General features: G+C 35.2%; 2 protein-coding genes across 23 annotated transcripts in view; one reads left to right on the top strand and one right to left on the bottom strand.

Annotated features, from left to right (window-relative positions):
• LOC125683551 (uncharacterized) overlaps positions 1-21,677 on the bottom strand; it is a 43,452-nt gene that overhangs the window by 9,643 nt on the left and 12,132 nt on the right. For 2 of the 7 annotated variants that reach the window (XR_008795812.1, XM_056139784.1), the window contains exons 1-2: positions 9,517-9,649; positions 9,223-9,410 (exon numbers count right to left, since the gene is read on the bottom strand). The exons of 4 other annotated variants lie outside the window; for them this stretch is intronic. Coding sequence is in view for 1 of the 3 variants with exons in the window: in XM_056139784.1 (XP_055995759.1) it covers positions 9,223-9,410; positions 9,517-9,611 (283 nt within the window). In the remaining 2 variants the exon portion in view is untranslated. Of the gene's footprint in view, positions 1-5,861; positions 5,968-9,222; positions 9,411-9,516; positions 9,650-21,677 lie in introns of those variants that run through there. One more of the 7 variants, XR_007373013.2, reaches the window with a different exon arrangement.
• The window catches only part of LOC125683549 (zinc finger and BTB domain-containing protein 18-like), a 34,056-nt gene continuing 22,191 nt past the window's right edge, over positions 9,813-21,677 (top strand). For all 16 annotated transcript variants that reach the window (XR_008795811.1, XR_007373011.2, XM_048924820.2 and 13 more), the window contains exons 1-3: positions 9,813-10,087; positions 17,407-17,554; positions 18,795-19,963. Coding sequence is in view for 14 of the 16 variants with exons in the window: in XM_048924820.2 (XP_048780777.2) it covers positions 17,429-17,554; positions 18,795-19,963 (1,295 nt within the window). In the remaining 2 variants the exon portion in view is untranslated. The remainder of the gene's footprint in view (positions 10,088-17,406; positions 17,555-18,794; positions 19,964-21,677) is intronic.

Genomic DNA, 21,677 nt, shown 5'->3' with positions numbered 1-21,677 from the left:
AAAGTCATTGTTCTAATACTGAAAATATCACGGCTTTATTTCCCATAAATTGACTCGTGTGATAAATATTGTCCATCCACCGGTCGTAAAAATAATTCTAAAAATAAGATATAATGATGATAAAGTGCTGGTGTTGTAGAGTGAGCCTTCCCCTATAATGAGACTCCCCCCCCGGAAGCCTGGCCCTAGAGTGAGCCTTCCCCCGGAAGCCTGGCCCTAGAGTGAGCCTTCCCCCGGAAGCCTGGCTCTAGGGTGAGCCTTCCCCCGGAAGCCTGGCTCTAGAGTGAGCCTTCCCCCTGGGGGAAGGCTCACTCTAGAGCAGGAGAACCCCCGGGGAAGTCTCACTCTAGAGCCAGACTACTCTATATCACTAGTTGTAGAGTCAAACTTCCCCCATAGCAGGACTTCCCCCCATCATTTATACCTGGTAAACTACTACCACTTTATGGAGATTGTTTAGATACCAAGACCTTTTTCAGCAGGGCATTAAATGATTTTGCTTAAGTCGCTCATTAAACGGTGAATAAAACACATTGGAATTAATGTCATTTTAACTCACCAACTGAGTGAGTGATAGAAGAGAGAGAGAGAGAGTACTGGGAGAAGGCTCACTCTAGAGCCAGACTTCCGCGGGGGGGAGGGGGGGGATCATCTAAACAATTTTGATTCATTGTTAGTTTATAATTTCAATAAGCGAATTTTACCGTCATTTGTACATTTTCTGAAATACATGTATTTAAATTTCCAATGTGTTTATAATTGAAAACATAACACATTGTAATGGTGGGCATTTCTTCATGATTTCACTGTGGTTGTAGACAAAGCGCGTATAAAGGACATATATATAGTTCGTCTATTTTAAGGGCTGGGAAGTCTGATAGAAATGAAAACAAAATGTAAATGTTAGAAATAAACCCCATTTTTAGAAAATATAGGAAGGAATGAACTTCATCTCTTACCAGCATGCTTTTTGTGATGCGTGTTAGCCGTAAGCCGACGTGAAGTGTTCATTCCCTCATGTATTTTCAAAAATGAAGTCTATTTCTTAGAATTATACGCCGGATAAAATTTGGGGTTTTTTTTCATTGCAGAGTAATGCTTAAACAGAAATCATTATCTTTCATTGTCCATAAAATCATCCCCGGGGTCGAAAAATTGTGTTTTCTACAAAACCCTGGTTCCCAGAACTCTTACATTTTATGCAGTAGCCAAATCATCTTTTGGAATATGATTAGTGGTGTCCTATAGATGTGCAATAAGGTTTTGAAATTTGGGAGGGTTCGAAAAACTATGTTTTCCCATAAAAAGCCGGTTCCTAGAACTCCTCTTACACTTTACGCAGTAGCCAAATATTTTTTTGTTTTTTGGATGAGGATTGGTGGTGACCTGTAGATGTGCAATAAGGTTCCAGAATTTTCATTTTGAAAAACACGATGTATTTTCTATTTTTAAAAAAACCTGGTTCCCAGAGCTCCTCTTACAATTTATGCATTAACCAAATCATCGTTTGGAACATGATTGATGATTTCCTGTTGATGTGCAATAAGTTTTTTAATTTTCATTTTCATCCTGGGGGGCCAAAAACAGTGTTTTTGAACAAAAAACAAACCAAAAAACCTCTGATTCCCAGAACTCTTCTTACAATAAGAAATATATTTTTCACATCAATTGTTAAGCTATTCTTTACATACTAATACTGACTACAGATTACTCCATTTAACCCATCAAGACGTAGGACTCACGGCGGATATGGCCGGTCAACATGGGATGCTAATCATGGACACTTGATCCCATTTCTGATTGCCCTAATCTTAGTTTTGTATTCTTGATAGGATTTATGAAATTGATCACTCTTCGTTATCTTCACATTTCGGTTTCTGACTAGTCAATGGTAAAGTACATAAAATACTGTAGATACCGTTCTATTTCTCATATCTGTATAATTTCTTAGGTTGTAACACGAAGTGTTTGGTGCTCTCGATGACCCCAAATAGTGAGTTATTTAAGTTTCTGCCAAAGAAATGTAGGTTCAGACTTACGCTTTAGTCTTAGCTAAGTAGGATGTACTTGACCATTCCTTGAACCAATGTAAAAATAGTTTGATATCTTGGGGAAGTGAGTATCTAGGACTGTAATGATGCATTGTATTGATTGGGGTAATTTATTTCCAAAGAAATAGAAAAAGAGTTATAGTATAATTGTATTCTGGTTTCGATTTCGTTTAGCAAATGGGTTTATCGAGTATTGTAAGTGTGGTTTGTGCTTTCGTGAATAATGTTTGTTGAGTAACTAGGAGACCTGTGATATACTTAGTCGGTGTTTGTTGAGTAACTAGGAGACTTGTAATATACTATATACTTAGTCGATGTTTGTTGAGTAACTAGGAGACTTCTAATGTACTATATACTTAGTCGATGTTTGTTGAGTAACTAGGAGACTTGTGATATACTTTATACTTAGTCAATGTTGTTGAGTATTTAGGAGACTTGTGATATACTTAGTCGATGTTTCTTGAGCAACTAGGAGACTTGTGATATACTATATACTTAGTCGCTGTTTGTTGAGTAACTAGGAGACTTGTGATATACTATATACTTAGTCGCTGTTTGTTGAGTAACTAGGAGACTTGTGATATACTATATACTTAGTCGATGTTTCTTGAGCAACTAGGAGACTTGTGATATACTATATACTTAGTCGGTGTTTGTTGAGTAACTAGGAGACTTGTGATATACTATATACTTAGTCGCTGTTTGTTGAGTAACTAGGAGACTTGTGATATACTATATACTTAGTCGATGTTTCTTGAGCAACTAGGAGACTTGTGATATACTATATACTTAGTCGGTGTTTGTTGAGTAACTAGGAGACTTGTGATATACTATATACTTAGTCGCTGTTTGTTGAGTAACTAGGAGACTTGTGATATACTTAGTCGATGTTTGTTGAGCAACTAAGAGACTTGTGATGTACGATATACTCAGTCGATGTTTGTTGAGTAACTAGGAGACTTGTGATATACTATATACTTAGTCGCTGTTTGTTGAGTAACTAGGAGACTTGTGATGTACGATATACTCAGTCGATGTTTGTTGAGTATCTAGGAGACTTGTGATATACTTAGTCGCTGTTTGTTGAGTAACCAGGAGACTTGTAATATACTTAGTCGATGTTTGTTGAGTAACTAGGAGACTTGTGATATACTTAGTCGATGTTTGTTGAGCAACTGCGAGACTTGTGATATACAATATACTTAGTTGATGTTTGTCGAGTAACTAGGAGACTTGTGATATACTATATACTTAGTCGCTGTTTGTTAAGCAACTAAGAGACTTGTGATATACTTTATACTTAGTCAATGTTGTTGAGTATTTAGGAGACTTGTGATATACTTAGTCGATGTTTCTTGAGCAACTAGGAGACTTGTGATATACTATATACTTAGTCGCTGTTTGTTGAGTAACTAGGAGACTTGTGATGTACGATATACTCAGTCGATGTTTGTTGAGTAACTAGGAGACTTGTGATATACTATATACTTAGTCGGTGTTTGTTGAGTAACTAGGAGACTTGTGATATACTATATACTTAGTCGCTGTTTGTTGAGTATCTAGGAGACTTGTGATATACTATATACTTAGTCGCTGTTTGTTGAGTATCTAGGAGACTTGTGATATACTATATACTTAGTCGCTGTTTGTTGAGTAACTAGGAGACTTGTGATATACTATATACTTAGTCGATGTTTGTTGAGTAACTAGGAGACTTGTGATATACTATATACTTAGTCGGTGTTTGTTGTGTAACTAGGAGACTTGTAATATACTATATACTTAGTCGGTGTTTGTTAAGCAACTAAGAGACTTGTGATATACTTTATACTTAGTCAATGTTGTTGAGTATTTAGGAGACTTGTGATATACTTAGTCGATGTTTGTTGAGTAACTAGGAGACTTGTGATATACTTTATACTTAGTTGGTGTTTGTTGTGTAACTAGGAGACTTGTAATATACTATATACTTAGTCGGTGTTTGTTAAGCAACTAAGAGACTTGTGATATACTTTATACTTAGTCAATGTTGTTGAGTATTTAGGAGACTTGTGATATACTTAGTCGATGTTTCTTGAGCAACTAGGAGACTTGTGATATACTATATACTTAGTCGATGTTTGTTGAGTAACTAGGAGACTTGTGATATACTTAGTCGCTGTTTGTTGAGTAACTAGGAGACTTGTGATATACTATATACTTAGTCGCTGTTTGTTGAGTAACTAGGAGACTTGTGATATACTATATACTTAGTCGCTGTTTGTTGAGTAACTAGGAGACTTGTGATATACTATATACTTAGTCGCTGTTTGTTGAGTAACCAGGAGACTTGTAATATACTTAGTCGCTGTTTGTTGAGTAACTAGGAGACTTGTGATATACTTAGTCGCTGTTTGTCGAGTAACTAGGAGACTTGTGATATACTATATACTTAGTCGGTGTTTGTTAAGCAACTAAGAGACTTGTGATATACTTTATACTTAGTCAATGTTGTTGAGTATTTAGGAGACTTGTGATATACTTAGTCGATGTTTCTTGAGCAACTAGGAGACTTGTGATATACTATATACTTAGTCGCTGTTTGTTGAGTAACCAGGAGACTTGTGATATACTTAGTCGCTGTTTGTTGAGTAACTAGGAGACTTGTGATATACTATATACTTAGTCGCTGTTTGTTGAGTAACTAGGAGACTTGTGATATACTATATACTTAGTCGATGTTTGTTGAGTATCTAGGAGACTTGTGATATACTATATACTTAGTCGATGTTTGTTGAGTAACTAGGAGACTTGTGATATACTTAGTCGCTGTTTGTTGAGTAACTAGGAGACTTGTGATATACTATATACTTAGTCGCTGTTTGTTGAGTAACTAGGAGACTTGTGATATACTTAGTCGCTGTTTGTTGAGTAACTAGGAGACTTGTGATATACTTAGTCGCTGTTTGTTGAGTAACTAGGAGACTTGTGATATACTATATACTTAGTCGATGTTTGTTGAGTAACTAGGAGACTTGTGATATACTTAGTCGGTGTTTGTTGAGTAACCAGGAGACTTGTGATATACTATATACTTAGTTGATGTTTGTCGAGTAACTAGGAGACTTGTGATATACTATATACTTAGTCGCTGTTTGTTGAGTAACCAGGAGACTTGTGATGTACTATATACTTAGTTGGTGTTTGTTGTGTAACTAGGAGACTTGTGATATACTATATACTTAGTCGATGTTTGTTGAGTATCTAGGAGACTTGTGATATACTATATACTCAGTCGATGTTTGTTGAGTAACTAGGAGACTTGTGATATACTATATACTTAGTCGGTGTTTGTTGAGTAAATAGGAGACTTGTGATATACTTAGTCGAGGTTTTTCTTGGCGCTCAGCAAGTATTTCCCGTTCTGTTTCTTTGTATAATAAAGATTTAGGGACCATTAATTTTCTTGCCACCTATAACTATAATTGCTGCCTCAATTCATGCTTTCAATTTTCACAATCATACCAATACATAATTTATCCCATATGCATGCGATATCAGCATATTCTAGTTGAGCAATAAAATAGCTTGTATTGCTTTTCTATTGATAATAACATTTGCTCTTTGTAGATTATGTATTATACCGATACGCAATAAGCTTTCAATATACTAGTTTGTAAATTGTAATTGTATCAACGAAATGTATGCGAGACTCCATGTCTAGTAGATATGTATCGTTAAAGAAAATTATCAGATGAATGTTGGGGTTTTTCCCCCATGGTTATACATGTAGTTAAGCATTCCGTTTCAGTTGAATTAAAAATTACTAACCATTGTTTTGGACCATTCATTCATTTTGATGAGATCGCTATTACATGTGATATCCTCCCCTGGGTCCCCGGCACGATCTCCATTTTCGGTCATTACGCATTTTATGCTACATGTAAGGATGTAGAAAAGATATACAACTTACATGTAGTTCCAAGGCGGTATGTTACAACGTACTTTGAAAAATTATACACTTTGAAAATTTGGAACCAAGTCAACGCACTTTCAATATATATATTCAAATAAAAAAGCAGGAAAATATACAGTGGTATCAAGTCTTATATATATATATATATATATATATATATATATATATATATATATATATATATATATATAATTGAAATAGAGTCTCAGTAATAGGATAACAATATTAATGAAAACGCTAAAGCTTTACCGAGAATTTTTGTGTTTTCTTTTCAGATATTATATATATCAAAGTGCGTTGATATCGACCATATATAACGCACTTTGCAAAAAACAAATTTTGCACGGCTCGGTCGATTCTATGATTCTATAGAAGCTTTCAAAAATGCAAAAAGTGACAGATGGTCATATTAACCTTAATATTTGATTATGACTTCACTTCCCGATCTGACATTTAGACGTTTTGTGGATTTGGGTAATTATATGGGTCTGGCTCTGCGAGGGACCTATATTGATTAGACTGTTCGTCCTCCCGACCGTCCATTCGATTTCATTTGTCTTGAACAACATTCATTTCCCTTGACCAAGTCTGGCGAACGCTTTACCCCAAGGCTGCCCATGGGTAGAGGGTGTGCAGTGACCTTGATCCAATTTCCTAGATCAAAAGTCACGGTAGATAAACCTACCTGTGTAAGATCTTTGTCTGGATATTTTCTTTACCTTTTGCCAAGTCGGGATCAAACTTCACCTCAACCATAGAGTGCCCATGGGTGGAAAATGTGCAGTGGCAACGAACCAATTTTCTAGATCAAGGGTCCAAGGCGAACTAACTTCTCTGTGTAAAATCCTTGTCTGAAGCATATTTCTCTCCCCTTGGCTTTACCAGGCTCAAACTTCACCCATGAACCTTTGCTGAGTACAGAATGGTCCTCTTCGAAAACAATATGCGTGTATTTTGCTAAAAGCGGGATCCTTTGAGATAGTCACCATTTCGAATTTAACCTCTGACGAGACTCTCTAGATGCTAGTGTAACGAGTATGCAAGCGGATTTAAAATCAAATTTTGATTAAATTGGGGGTTGGGAGTCGTCTACATGCAATCAATTTGAATTATTAAAAGATTGGCATATATCTTTGGAAAGAAAGAAATACAACTCTTAATTATTCCCTCTAAGTACTTATTTAACAATTTCCTGATTTGTTTAAATATATATTTTCAAAGTGCGTTAAGTGTTTAGGAAAAAATGCTGATGTACACTCACAACGCACTTTGAAAAAAAAGTGTGTTAACTTGGTCTCAAATTCAACGCACTTTGAACAAAAATTTCAAAGTGCGTTACCACAGAGGTTTGCTATATCGTCATAATGGCTGACTTCCTTTTAAACATGAATGAAAATGTAGATATCAACAACATTTGTCTACTGCCTAGCTGAGTAGCTCAGTAAGTTAGCGTGTCAACTGTTGAACTGTAGGTCGCCAGTACGAGTTCAGCAGGGATTTAAAAAAATTTCAGATTACTGCATTTTTGACTAAATAAAGTAAATTTGAAAAGTTCCAATTTCAAAAAATGGTGTTGCAGATATCCTCCACTTTTCATCCACATGAAATTTCTCTTGTGCGTCTCCTTAAGCAGTCTAGACTTCACAATCTAAACGAAGCCATTAGACATGCTGTTGCGATAAATGCCTTTATAGTTGTGGAGCGACAGTGGGCTGTGTCGAGGAGCTATAGGATATAACATGGTGATAGAGAGTTTGAAATATACAATGAAAGCAATGAACGATATGTTACACGGTCTACAGAGGATATTGACAAAATCACGTGTGGTTATGTAAGGGGTCAGAGGAAGAAGGATACGTGTAAGTTCTAAGAAAGGCTAACTAGGTTGGGAAGTACCAAATGTTTTAACTTTGGTTAGGCTGGGCATTTAAAAAAAAGATCGTCGGTTCATACGTGCACCATTAGAAGGGAATCAGAGTCAAGGTAGAACTCTAGTCTATAAGATCAAATACGTAGGGGCTGTGAAAGCAAGACTAATAAAGATACAAAAGAGCGTTCATCAGGGCAAGTTAAAATTGTTTCAAATGAATAGACCCAAACAGAAGAAAGAAATACGGACTGTGTTAAGTACAAAGAAAGACAACCGAAGCCGGTACATGTATGTACATCCGGGGATTAATCAGTGACGAAGCCGGTACATGTATGTACATCCGAGGATTAATCAGTGACGAAGCCGGTACATGTATGTACATCCGAGGATTAATCAGTGATGATAACAACCGAAGCCAGTACATGTATGTACATCCGAGGATTAATCAGTGATGATAACAACCGAAGCCGGTACATGTATGTACATCCGAGGATTAATCAGTGATGATAACAACCGAAGCCGGTACATGTATGTACATCCGAGGATTAATCAGTGATGATGTCTCTACCATGACATTATTAAATACTGGCCCAACCGTAACTCTTATTTCAAAATGAATCTACGATGCCATCACAAAATATAAACAACTAAAGTTAAATGAAGCCAACCAAGAAATGCAAACGGCTTCGAGTACCTCCCTTTATGTTTATGGAAAGACATTACTGTAGTTCAAGTTTGGAAAGAAAATTCTCTCAGACATGCAGTGATGGTTGTAAAGATGACGGTAGCTGTACCAGGAGAAAATTCTCTCAGACATACAGTGATGGTTGTAAAGATGACGGTAGCTGTACCAGGAGAAAATTCTCTAAGACATGCAGTGATGGTTGTAAAGATGACGGTAGCTGTACCAGGAGTGGGGTTCTTGAAGGCAAATGGAGGAGTTGTAAGCTTGGGAGATAATAGCCTTAGACTTGACGATCAAAATCATACATGTATCGCAAGACAGAATAAGGTGTTTCGGTATCATAGCATCTGATACTATATCCCTACCGTCTAAAACAGAGGTGATCACTACAGGAAAGGCCCTGGTGTCAGACAGAAAATAAGTGGTTATCGATGTTGGCATGGTCGAATCCATAGAAGCATTTCTAAAGTCAGATAAATGTTTAGTGAACCGTACCCTGGTAAAAGGAGGCCAAATTATTCCCACGAGGTTAGTGAATCCCACTGAAAAAACGTTACGATTCATTCAGAATCGTAACAGGAACAACGCTTTGTTGGCTTTCACTAGTAGCAGATATAGTTGATGGTGATTTGGGAACAGTAGAAAATGGGTAAAAGATCACCTGAGCATGTACAAGACTTGGACTGGATGGTGAGACGAGTGACAGAGGAGCCCCGTGGGATACACTGGACATTTACAGTGAGCATGGAGGGTATAGACTTTGCAGATGACGTCAGTCTCCTGAGCCACACGCAGCAACAGATGCCGGAGAAGACCCGTAAGTTAAAGGAAGAAGGCGGAAAGATTGGTCTGAAAATCAATAAAAGGAAGTGCAAGATTGAGAATGAACAACAGGAACAACAACGCAATCGGCATAGATGGAGAAGATCTGGAGGAAGTAAAGACGTTCTGTTACCTTGGGAGCGTGGTGAATATCAGCAGCGAGGTGAAGGAGGAAGTCAACATGAGGATAGGAAATGCAGCTTCAGCATTTCGAAAACTGGGCAGCATTTGGAAATCAAGGAAAATCTCGAGAAACACCAAGCCAACAAGGGGGTGGAAGGAAGATGCTTAAGAGGGATTCTTGGAGTGAGGCTGCAAGATCGGATCAGCAACAAACAAGCCAGGTTTTACCTGTAACATTAAATAGTGACCCCATTCAAAATGATCCCAGGGTCACTTGTTAATGTTAAAAGTTGACCCCGATCAAAATTTAACGTTTATTTATTTTTTATAAAAAAAAACAACAACATCAGATTAATGATCCAAGGTATAAATCCAAGATACGCAACCGGCCATAAGCGAGAACCCACAAAGCATTAAAAATGTTATTCCGGAAAAAAGAGTTAATCATAGTAATTCTAAATTTAGAATTTCTACATTGCATCCGCCTTCATTTTTTTCTAGGGAAGTATAACCATTAGGCACCGTGCCTATGAAACGTTTGATGCAGTATTAAAGAATTGAGGCTCATTTTCTAGATTTAGGTAATGTTAAAATGAAATGTCATGTGTGTAATATATGTGGTGACTACTTATGTTGCTAAAAACAACAAATCATGAGCATGAATTGTTTGTTTTCAGAATTACCTCCCTTTCTCTGGCACTACAAAGAGACTCGTTTATGTGTTTCTTACAGCTGCTTGCAATTAATATACCCTTTAAAGTAGAAACTTCATTTTTACAATGGTTATGAGTAGAATAGGCTTTAAAAAATCACTAGTGACACCCCTGATGTGATAGAAATTGGAAGAGATTGGATCTAGACCTGCGGTAAACAGGTTGTAGATTAGAGGTGCGATGGTCAAGAGACCTAAATATTGCACCATATGACTTACGCAACTTAGTGCCTTGTCCAAACGATGCCTGTTGACCCACTAGGCTCAATAATGACAGGGAAAATCATTGATTTAAAAAAAAACTATGAAGAAATAGCACTGCTTCATTATTTTTATTTTAGCTTGTAGGTTTTCATTTTAACCTGTGGATTTTTTACCCACAGGCTAAAATTAGCCTGTGGTAGAAAGAGTTAATTTCGACCCCTGAAAAGTTTTAAAATCAAGGCAGCAGGTATTAACTTTTAAAGAGGCTAAATACTATTGTAGTATGATACAATGAAAGTGCCTCAAAATTGTCTTGCCGCGACGAAAAGTGCCCTTTTGAACATTGATATGTGTGCCCTCTTTAGATCCTAGATTTAACATTAATGTTGCACCACTATTGATTTTGCTATAACAGGTCCAGTCCAAAGATTATTTCTACCTTTGTGGCTACTTGTAGCTACCTAGGTATTTAAACCTACTCCAGGTAGCTATTTTTACCTACTTTTTCCTTTACTTGCATTTTGTGGCCAAATGCAGGAACAGCGCAATATTGTGTACCAAATTTCTTGATTCTCTTACACTGACAATGAATACCACAAAAATACTGGACAAAAAATTATTACTTTCTAACCTTTCAAATTTGCATCAATAACTACACCCAGTTCCATTTTCTAGGAGCTTAGGATCAAAGCTACGTGATAAGAAGTCTAGAATGTCAAACAAATCTTATTTAATGTTAAAGTTGACCTTCATGCATTTTTACATTAAAGGTTTTTGGGGCGATTTTTCATGCATTTCCTCTGCATTCTCCACCTTTGCAAAGTATTCAAAGAAGGTGTTGCACATCTCATGTTAAAGGGATTGGTTCACAATTTTTGAAAATATTTTGCGTTTTTGATGTTAAACATTGAAAATATACTCATTTAATGTTGACAGCCAAAATTTCAACCTTCTGAATGCAAGAATAAAAGCAATATTTTAATCTTAAATCTGTGTTATGTAAACAAATACTCTAGTCTTTATGTATACAAACAAACCAGTGATATGTTAATTTTGTAATATAAAGCATCTTAATTTTGCATAGCCACATATTTTAACTTTTAGATGACACATTCTACCCAAAGAATGCTTGAAATGTGAAAGATATGATAAACTTAGATCGATATCAATTTCTTTTGAAATTTTCTTAAACAATAACATACCACAATCATTGTTTACAAAGCAAATAATAAACTCTCTAAAATGTGCTTCAGTGATAATGTATAACCTTAATTTTTATGTGAACTCTTTTAAACACATTAGACAGTAGATTTTGATCATTAAAAGTGAAAAAGAAAATTTTGGGGGAAATCGTAAATCAGTCCCTGTAATAGCTACGCAGGTAGAAATAGTCTTTGGACTGGACCTGTATAATAATCTTAACAAAGTTACCCACCTTTGGCCTCACCCTGCTCCATTAAAGTAAACTGCTTAGAAGATTTACTTTCACATCATGTTCATAATTAATATTTTCATTCCAAAAAATACTGTTAGCCACATTTCATTTTTATTAGCCACACTAAATTCGTAAAAAGGGAATTTAATATGGTTCAAAGATTTTTATTTGCAAAATACACTGAAACACATACAGTTCTAAACTCCATTTGAGGATTGTCAGAAAAAAAGGGGGGAAAATAGTGAAAACACATTGTAAAATTATGATACTTGGTTTCAAGACAGAAGCCTGGTCACAGTGTTTGTAAGAAACAAGTTACAACTTTATGCAGAGTACTCCAGCAAATTTTCTAACAAAATACCATTTACTATTAGATTCTCAACTATATTGAATAAATGTCTAACCCTGATTCACGAAACCCCCCAACCCCCAAAATTTTGTTTTTCACTTTAAATGATCAAAATCTGCAGTCTGATATGTTTAGGTTTCTCAAAAAAATTAAGGTTATTTAGGCCACAGTTTTTTTATTTCTTGGTTTACGGGTCCGCTGACCCTAATTCTGGGGATTTGAAAAAAAAATAAAATGCAAATTTCTACTTTTTTTTAATTCCGCCAATTGTACCCAACATGTCAAATCGAAAATAAAAATAAAATGCATTTTCAATTTTAGGAATAGAAAATTGTGAAACGCAAACCCATTGGTTTGTATTTGGTAATCACTATTCGTTTTGCGAAATATCTTTATTCCGAATTTTTAAAAACCATGTAAACAGATATGGCCACCCACGATGACAGTAACGATACCTAGACGAAACAGATGCCAGATGACATTTCATCACGAAAAAAAAAAGAATTTGATAGAAATAAATATTTCTCATACAATTGGCGATATTCTTGCTGCTAACATAACACAAAATGCAGTGCTATTTGGGTGTTTAAAGTTGAGAGGAAAGTACAGTTGTTAGCAACTTTACTAAATTGGATGTTCTATCGTTAAAGTGATAATGTCCTATGGACCCGGTTTGAGTGTGGTGAGGGCCTGTACCGAGACACAGTTAGATTATTCTAACTAGTGACTTTATACCACAGCAGCAGTGATTAGGATAAGCAAATTGCTTAATGTGACAATGGCGCGTTACCAGCTAGTGTCAATGTGAAATTTCTAAAATGAATGCGCCAAATTAAAATTTTTATGAGACATTTTAAAAAGACGAAGTCCGAGATACCTGTAAATTATAATCTAAACACTACTGACAGATTGCAATGCCATAGATGATTTAGTTTTATTATTTGTGTTAGATTTACGTTTTGTTAAAGTAAGGATTGTCATCGTGATTGTCCGCGTCAACGTCTCCTTCTGCTCCTACAGTGTCTACTGCCAGTACTGGCTGATCATTAAGGCGAAAATTAATGTAAGTTTGCCTTTTGTCAGGTTTAAGAATTTTTTTCCATGGCATCTCCAGTCCGTGCACATTAAAATTGCAATTTAACAGTATTAACCAATCAGATAACTTTTTACTGTTTGATTAGACACTGAGGAAATCTAAGTTATACTTGCGCTTAAAAGAACGTAAAATTGAACTATTACTAAAGCATTAACAGCGATAAAGATTTTTCAAGCACTTAATCGATATAGATTAAGTGGGGGATCAGCTCAAAAGTTAAAAAGTTTGGATATCTACGACGTCAGTGGGGAAAAGCTCAAACTAGGTATATCGACAATGTGCGCCACAACGGCGCAGTGTTTCAATATTCTGTGCGCCATTCTTTGATTTAATGCGACTATGGCGCAGGGCGCGTGCTTATCCCAATCACTGCAGCAGTACATGTCATAATAAATGTATTTGAATACATGTACATGCATCTTTGCCGTCAAAAATCCAAATAGAGAATAGAACAGTGTGAGAAATTGTTAGATGCTTTTGATATTATAATGAACACCTGTATAAAAAATAAAAAAAAAAAAAAAAAAAAAAAAAAATATGACCAGATATAACTCAGAAAGGTATGCATATTTCTCGTAATTTAGTATACCTTGTGTAGTTGTGGAAAGAATTTGAGTAGCAAATAAAAATGAAAAACAAAAGAACATTTCTTTCAAAAAGATGGTAGATAATTCCATGGGCATGTCTATGTGGGGAAAATGGGGTTAAAATTATTTCATAGGGGTATAAACATTCTGAAATTAAAAATGGAATTACTACATACAATTGTAATAGCTAGTGCTTATATTATTGTTTTTTCTTTATGTTTTACAATTTGTAAATGTAAAATCTTTATTGAGCATATATGTAGCAAAATTACTGAACAATTTTATATAAATACTGGATATTTTACAACATCAAAGAGATATGAACTTATACATTCTTGGCTTATGTTTTACCAAAGTGTAACATAGATACATGTATGTAGTTATACACTGAATTTGAAATTCAAAATTCATAATGTACTTGTCACTCTAAAGAATTTTTTATCTAATATTTTTGAAATACATGTTTTGTTTATTTTGTACTGGTGAAATAATGTTATTGATTTGTTGAAAATAAAAATGTTTATTTTTATTTATTTTTCTCCCGATCGACCCTAAATTTTATTTTTAAAATCCGTAAACCAATAAATTAAAAAACTGGCCTTAGGCCTAAAAAAAAATTGTGTGTTTCGGGTAACATTGATGAAAAAATTAGGGTAGGTACATGTACATTTAGGTAGGGATTTTTTAAAAAAAATTATTTTTAATATACATGTATGAACACTGAAATATAGATAGAAAATCATGAGAATATTATTTTGTATTATATTGAACTCCAACAAGTTTGAAAAACATCAGACAACTAAATTTTACAGAGTTTCATATCATTTTCATTTTTAATTTTCTCTTCATTTCAGCTGTGTCACAAAACCTTTAAATTACAGAAATATCAGTGTCAGAATTATATTAACCAAAAGATTTTCCATTCCATAGTTTCTCTGAAGATGACTAGTCAGACAGAGAGAAACATTTCAAAAGAGTATTGTTCAAACAACAACTAATACATTGACAAAATTATTTAATTATCCGTTTTTCCTCTCTGTGTGAACAATAACATTTTTCTCCAAATATTGACCACGGAGCACCCTGCCATGCCGTCGGATCCGTCATAAAAACGCTTGCATGTTGATTTAAATATCGTTAATGTTTACTGTACACCTAAGCGTTTCTTAAGAATGAGAAAAAAAATATTCTGATAAAAACGGATTTTTACACAGAAATAATAGGAAATTTAATCGGATAAAAACGGACATTAAAATTTTTTTAGGATCAGCACATTTTTATAGGTTATGTCGGGTTACCCAAAACACACAATTTTTTTTAAAGGCCTTATCATGACAGAAGCTCATTATACAGAGTTTATTATTTGTTTTGAAAACTAAGATTGAGGTATGTTGTTTATGAAGTTTTCAAAATAAATGGATATTGATCCATGTTTATTATATTTATCACATCTCAAGTATACTTTTAGGTAAAATGTATCATTTATAGGTTAAAATTTGTGGTTGTACAAAATGAAGATTCTTTGAATTACAACATTAACGTTTCACTGGTTTGTTTGTTTACATAAAAAGACGTGAGTCTTTGTTTACATAACACAGAATCAAAGCTAAAATATTGCTCTTATCCTTGCATTCAGATGGTCCAAATTTTGGTTGTCATCATTATATGTTATATTTTTTTTTATTTTTAACATCAAAAATTAAAAATATTTCTTTTGAAAAACATGAACCAGTCCCTTTAATGCATGATGTAGCTGGTATAAAACATATTAAGTGGGTGCGTTGTGATGTCATTGATATCCCTCAGTTTTTGGAAATACAAAAACATAATTATAACAATGATAATGTAACAGTGAAGGAGAAAATGTATAGACCCTTCCAACCGGAAATGAATTCGAACCCAGGATTGTCCACACACCATATACTTATGGTTTACTACTAAAATTCTCTTTCCAAAATAGATGTTCGTTCCATCTGTTCTCTAATGATCAATTATGGTAACGTCTTCATATGAGTGAAAGATTCTCAAGTGAGACATTAAACAATCCACAATAAATCGATGCTGGTCACATTTTTTTCCCCAAGAATGGTGCCATATGTTGATACACAGGGTTATAACACAAAATAAAAATATTGTTTGTTTCCCCTCGCCCAACCGAGTCTGAAAATTCACACCGACCCGAAAGTTTTTATTACGCCATTCTTGCGAAGGTTTTTTATTTTTATTTCCTGAAAATTTCAGGGTCGTTTCTGGTACAGATCAGTATTTCATAATGACAGAAATTTTCTAAATCTTCTTTGGTTTCGATCTAAAATTAAAAAATAATGATACAATTACAGGTGGTCTTCTGGTCCGAAATATCTGACGTTTTCTTGGCTTTTTTTTATGATTTCTACATTTTCCATGCCAGGAAAACATCAGAACTTTAATTCTTTTATTCATTACTTAAACTGGAAATTTCACTGCCTCCAGCTGGAGGCGGCATTCTCAGGCCGATTTCAAATACTTGTGAGCCGAATTCAATGTTAAACTCCTAACTAATCAATAAAACAATTCTTCTTGTACTTACTAATATCGATTTTATGGGTTCTTTCATCACATAAACAGTCTCTTGAAAACATTTTAACAAACTGTCGAGCTTTGTTTTGAGTCACGTGACTCGTTTGGTCAAATGACAGTGAAAATCCAGTTAACTACAATTGTGTGCTTCTGTTATCGAATTTTGGAGTGATATTTTCTTTTAATTGATATTAGTAAGTACAAGAAGCATTGTTTAATTTGTTTTATTGATTAGTTTTGAGTTTAACATTGAATTATTTAAAATCGGCCAGAGAATGCTGACTCAAGCTTTTGGCAGTGAAATTCCCAGTTTATGTAACGGTGCCGGATCTGACATTTTTGTTGTACAGTAAATTTTATATCAAAATCATAAAAAAGCCAGGAAAACATAAGATATTTTGGACTAGTGGTCTGCAAGATCGAGATGGAGAAATGTTGTCTACACGAGGAGCGAGGAAACAAGAGACTTAGGGGCGTCCGGGTGTGCAAGTTGTGTTCTTCAGTAGGGGAAAGTGTTAATATTTCGGATGGATGTGATATTTACAACAGTCAATAAGAAGCATTCTCAATTTAACTTATTTCCGAACTTGCTGTATTTACAGTGCAAACTGGAAAACACCTAAATATATGCGCATGTGTAACTCAGCTCTGATTGGTTGATGTCAGCATTCATTTTGTTTGATCGGCAAAATCAAGTCGCGTTGAAACGTTTTCTGGTAAAAGTTAGATCTACCGATATGATTAAAAATAGAAATCATGTACAGATCAAGCTTCACTTTTGTTACAGGTGAATTATTCTGAAAAAGTTGTAAGACCTAGTTTCATGGTTGAATGCTCTTTTCCAATCTATTTTTCAACATGTTGGATATCTTGGAAAATCAGTAATGATGCAGGTTTATTATGGAAATTGAATTTTACTATATATTCTTGTCTACTTGACTCTGAATTATACTTTTAGTGGAGAGAATTCCAGCATCAGTATGAGTTACCAGAAGATGTATATGAACCAGATCTATTCCAGTTCCATCATGAGACAGGTGGCACTTATGTGGAAAAATCAGCTTCTGTGTGATGCTGTCATTAAAACTGGGAATGTACAAACAAAGGTAAAACAGTGCAATAATGTAATCTCATATAAGTCGGTTTTTAGGTCACCTGAGTAACCTCAGGCAATCTATTGCAATTGGTCTGTGTCCGTTGTCATTCATTGTGCATCGTGCGTTAACAGTTTAACATTTTTAACTGTTAAAAAAATGATTATCACTGACAATTGATTGTCAATCGTATTTGGTTCGTCGATTTCAAGTATTGGTTTCATTATTTATAATCGATTGTCACCCGAACACAAACCCACAGTAAACGATCAACTATGTATACATTAATTGAAACATTTGAAAAGGAAGAAGGATTCCGATATATCATCATCATGGACATTGAAATCAACTCAACAATCAGAGAATCTGAGATTCCTCTGATTTTTAACCCTGCTTTATATTGTGACATATGCGGGGAAGAGTCAGAGCAGAATCCATATTGAAAAGTGCTGTTGCTTTGCCTATCTTTTATTTTTATATTTCGTGGATCTAGTTAGGATTTAGATTGGATGAGTATTCTTCAAGTTAATCATGACTTGTTTGACGCTGATTGGAAATTTGTGTGCTGAGTCTGTTGATGTCATGCACAAAGAAACCGAATGGCGAGGAGGTGACCAAAGTCAAAGTGATGCTTCATTTGTCAGTGTTAGTGATGCTTCATTTGTCAGTGTTAGAGCTTTTGAAACATCAACAGCATCTTAGTCATAATTAACTTGTAGAATAATCATCTGATAACCGAATCCTCGTATCTTGGATGGTAGATCCACAAAATAAAGTTGTAAAAGGTAGGCAATGCAGCGAAACCAGCTTATTGACGTGTTAATTGAAAAAAGCTGAATCTGGAAAGGTAGAGACAATTTTTTTTTATTTACACCTTGTTTGATTGAGCTGTTCATTGAAGAATTGCATGTTACTCAGGTGATCTTTAAGGCCATACTTCAGATCTTCAGCATCCACTAAGTCCTTACCATAATGAAAAATAAACACTGATTTGGGAAAGTCAATTGGTCTTGATATTTCACTTTTCTTTTGTGATTTTGATCAAGCTTAGCTCATGCAATTAACATTGATCCAGAATTAATATTGAATCAATACTTGAAAAGTTGCAAATGTAAAAACATTCACTATGAAAATATGTGGTAAGCCTAACTACTTTTGACAAAAAGTTAAAAAAAAAGAAGGCAAAAACATAATCTCCCTATTTTTCATCCTCAAATACATGTAGTATTGCACTGTAGTTTTTATTTTTCAGGCTCACAGACTGGTGCTAATAGCAGCATGTCCAATGCTACAAGATACAGATAATGCATCGGTAGGGTCACATTTAGAAGTACGACTGAATTCTGACATTACCGAAACAGCAGTAACAACATTTTTGCAGTATCTATATGAAGGCTACATGATGTTAACTGAAGATAATTGCCGAGATGTGGAGAAGATTGCTAAACTGCTTCACATGGACAGTATTACCAAGTGTTGCACAGACTTTCAGAAATGTATGAACATCAAAATGGGATACACCTCATCTCAAGGACTAAACTTTGATCTACAAGACAGTATTGATTTTCGTTTTGTCAACACAACAGATTTGCTTAAAATGGTCCCAGAAAATCAACTGAAGAGACTAAACAAAGAAATGAACCCAGTCAGTCCAGCATACAAACGACCTAGATACCAGCAGTCTGGACATTTCTCTAACCACTCTTCACAAAGGCCAGATGATCACTTATCCATGAATGACAGTTATAACATATCAAGTGAAAGAATTCAAGCCAGGAGTCAAAGTCAGGACGAAGGAGTCATTGACATCAGTGAAAACAGTGTAGAACTAGTGAATATTGGGCCAGGAGCCAGAGACACAGATGGGTGGCCGATTAATACTGACCTGCCACCTATCAGAACAAGCTCCTCAGTGTCTGTAACCAATCAAAAAGAAACAGCTTCAGATGTTCAAATTGTTGATGTGCAACCAGCCAGAATTGACAGGTCACAACCTCAGCAATGCAACATAGCAACGTATGGCAGAATTCAAGATTCGAGAAGCAATTCGTTCATTGCTGGGACCTCTCAAGCTATACCAGTTGATGTTCAGAGTCATTCCCCGAGTTCTGCAAGAGGTACTGAAGAGTCGCCACAGTATATTAGTATGTCCTCTAATACAGTCAGAGAAAACACTCCAGCTTTGTCACCTCTAAGCTCAGGCTCACCAAATAGCAATAGAAAACACCGAGGAGCAGATGAGATTAGCAGACCTTTTGCTTTAGGTTCAGCTCCTACAGAACACAGGTCTTTCTCTATGCTGCCTGCTTCAAGTATTAAAGCAGTGGACCTTGTTCAAAATGCACACATATATCCAGAGACTCAGAAATCTATCAAGGATATCACTTACAGAAACTCAAATGATGAAGTTAAAGAAAAAAGGTACGTTTTATCATTTTAGGTCATCTGAGTAAACTCAGGTGACCTATTGTAACTGATTGTCATCCATTGTCGTGCAACGTGCGTCAACCTTTAACAATTGAACATTTTTAAGTTCTTCTTGATAACTACTATTCCAATTCTTTTTAAATCTGGTATGAAGCATCTTTTGCATGAAGGGGTTTGGGGGGAGGGGGGGGGGGGGGGGGGGGGGCAGGCATAAATTGTAAATTTCAGGACTCCTGGTGCTGGGGCAAAAACTGCCCAAAATTGACAAGTTTTCAAAAAATCTTCTCTAGAACCAAAAAGAAAAACTAAATGCATAATGATGTAGAGCAGGAAGGCCTCTACCAAAATTGTAAATTTCATGATCCTTGGGGTAGGGGTTTATGTGTAAAACACTTAAATAACATCTTCTTTAGTGCTATTGATACTAGATTGAAACTAAGCAAATATTTAGAAGGAGCAGGTAGTCCTTTACCAAAATTGTAAAGTTGATGGTCAGTTATTAAATGTGTGAACAATAGAAATATTTAACTTCTTGATAACTATTATTCTAATTCTTTTCAAATTTGGTATGGAGCATCTTTGGAACTTTTGACATAAATTGTAAATTTCAGGATTCCTGCACCCCAGGGGCCTTTGGGGCGGGGCAAAAACTGCCCAAAATTTACCAATTTTCAAAAATCTTCTTCTCTAGAACTGCACATGTGTAAGAAAAGGTTGCATGGCCTGGGGCTTCTAGAACCCTTTTTGGGATGGTCAATAAACTATAGGTCATGATTAGAAGATGAACTGTTTTGATTTTCAGATCAAAGGTCACAGATTGCAATTGGTTGTCGTCCGTCGTCGTCCGTCCTGCGTTAACAATTGAACATTTTTAACTTCTTCTTAATAACTACCATTCCAATTCTTTTCAAATTTGGTATGAAACATATTTGGAACAAGGAGGACATAAATTGTAAATTTCAGGATTTCAGCACCCCTGGGGCCCTAGGGGTGGGGCAAAACTGCCCAAAATAGACAAATTTTAAATGTTTAAGAAAAACTAAATGCATAATGATGTAGAGCAGGAAGGTCTCTACCAAAATGGTAAATTTCATGATCCCCGGGGTAGGTGTTCTGACCCCAGGGCGGGGCCAAACTTGGTCTATAGTGTTTATGTGTAAAACACTTATATAACATCTTCTTTAGTGCTATTGATACTAACTAGAAACTAAATGAGAAGAGCAGCTAGGTAGTCTTTTACCAAAATTGTAAATTTGATGATCCCCAGAGTAGGGGTTTTGACCCAAGGGTGGGGCCAAACTTAGTATATAGTATTTATGTGTAAGTTTGCTGATACTTTATAAAATATAAATGCATTCTTAGGAATTTAACAGAAAAGGATGTACAAAAAATGGTGAATTTCACAATCCAGGGTTATGACTTTAGGATGGGTCAAAATTAGTCATATCTTTTGATGTTTTAATGTTAATACATCTATTATTTAAAACTTTTCATCAGTGTATGCACTTTTGAAGGCAGTGAAGTTTTAAGAAGACATCTTGTTCTATACTGTTGCTGAATATTAGAATTTAGCTTAGATATTCCGAACAGGAATGTTTTTTCTAGATTTGATAGCCCGTGGGAGTAGTGATACTTTTTCACTAGCATTCAGCAAACTTCAGCCAGAGTTCGTTTGCTCACAAACCAATCTCTTCCAGTTAGGCATTAT

The sequence above is a fragment of the Ostrea edulis genome, chromosome 6 (genome assembly GCF_947568905.1).
Source record: "Ostrea edulis chromosome 6, xbOstEdul1.1, whole genome shotgun sequence".
Taxonomy (NCBI): Eukaryota; Metazoa; Mollusca; class Bivalvia; order Ostreida; family Ostreidae; genus Ostrea; species Ostrea edulis.
Note: the sequence above shows the minus strand (reverse complement) of the source record. Positions and strands in the feature narration are given on the sequence as shown.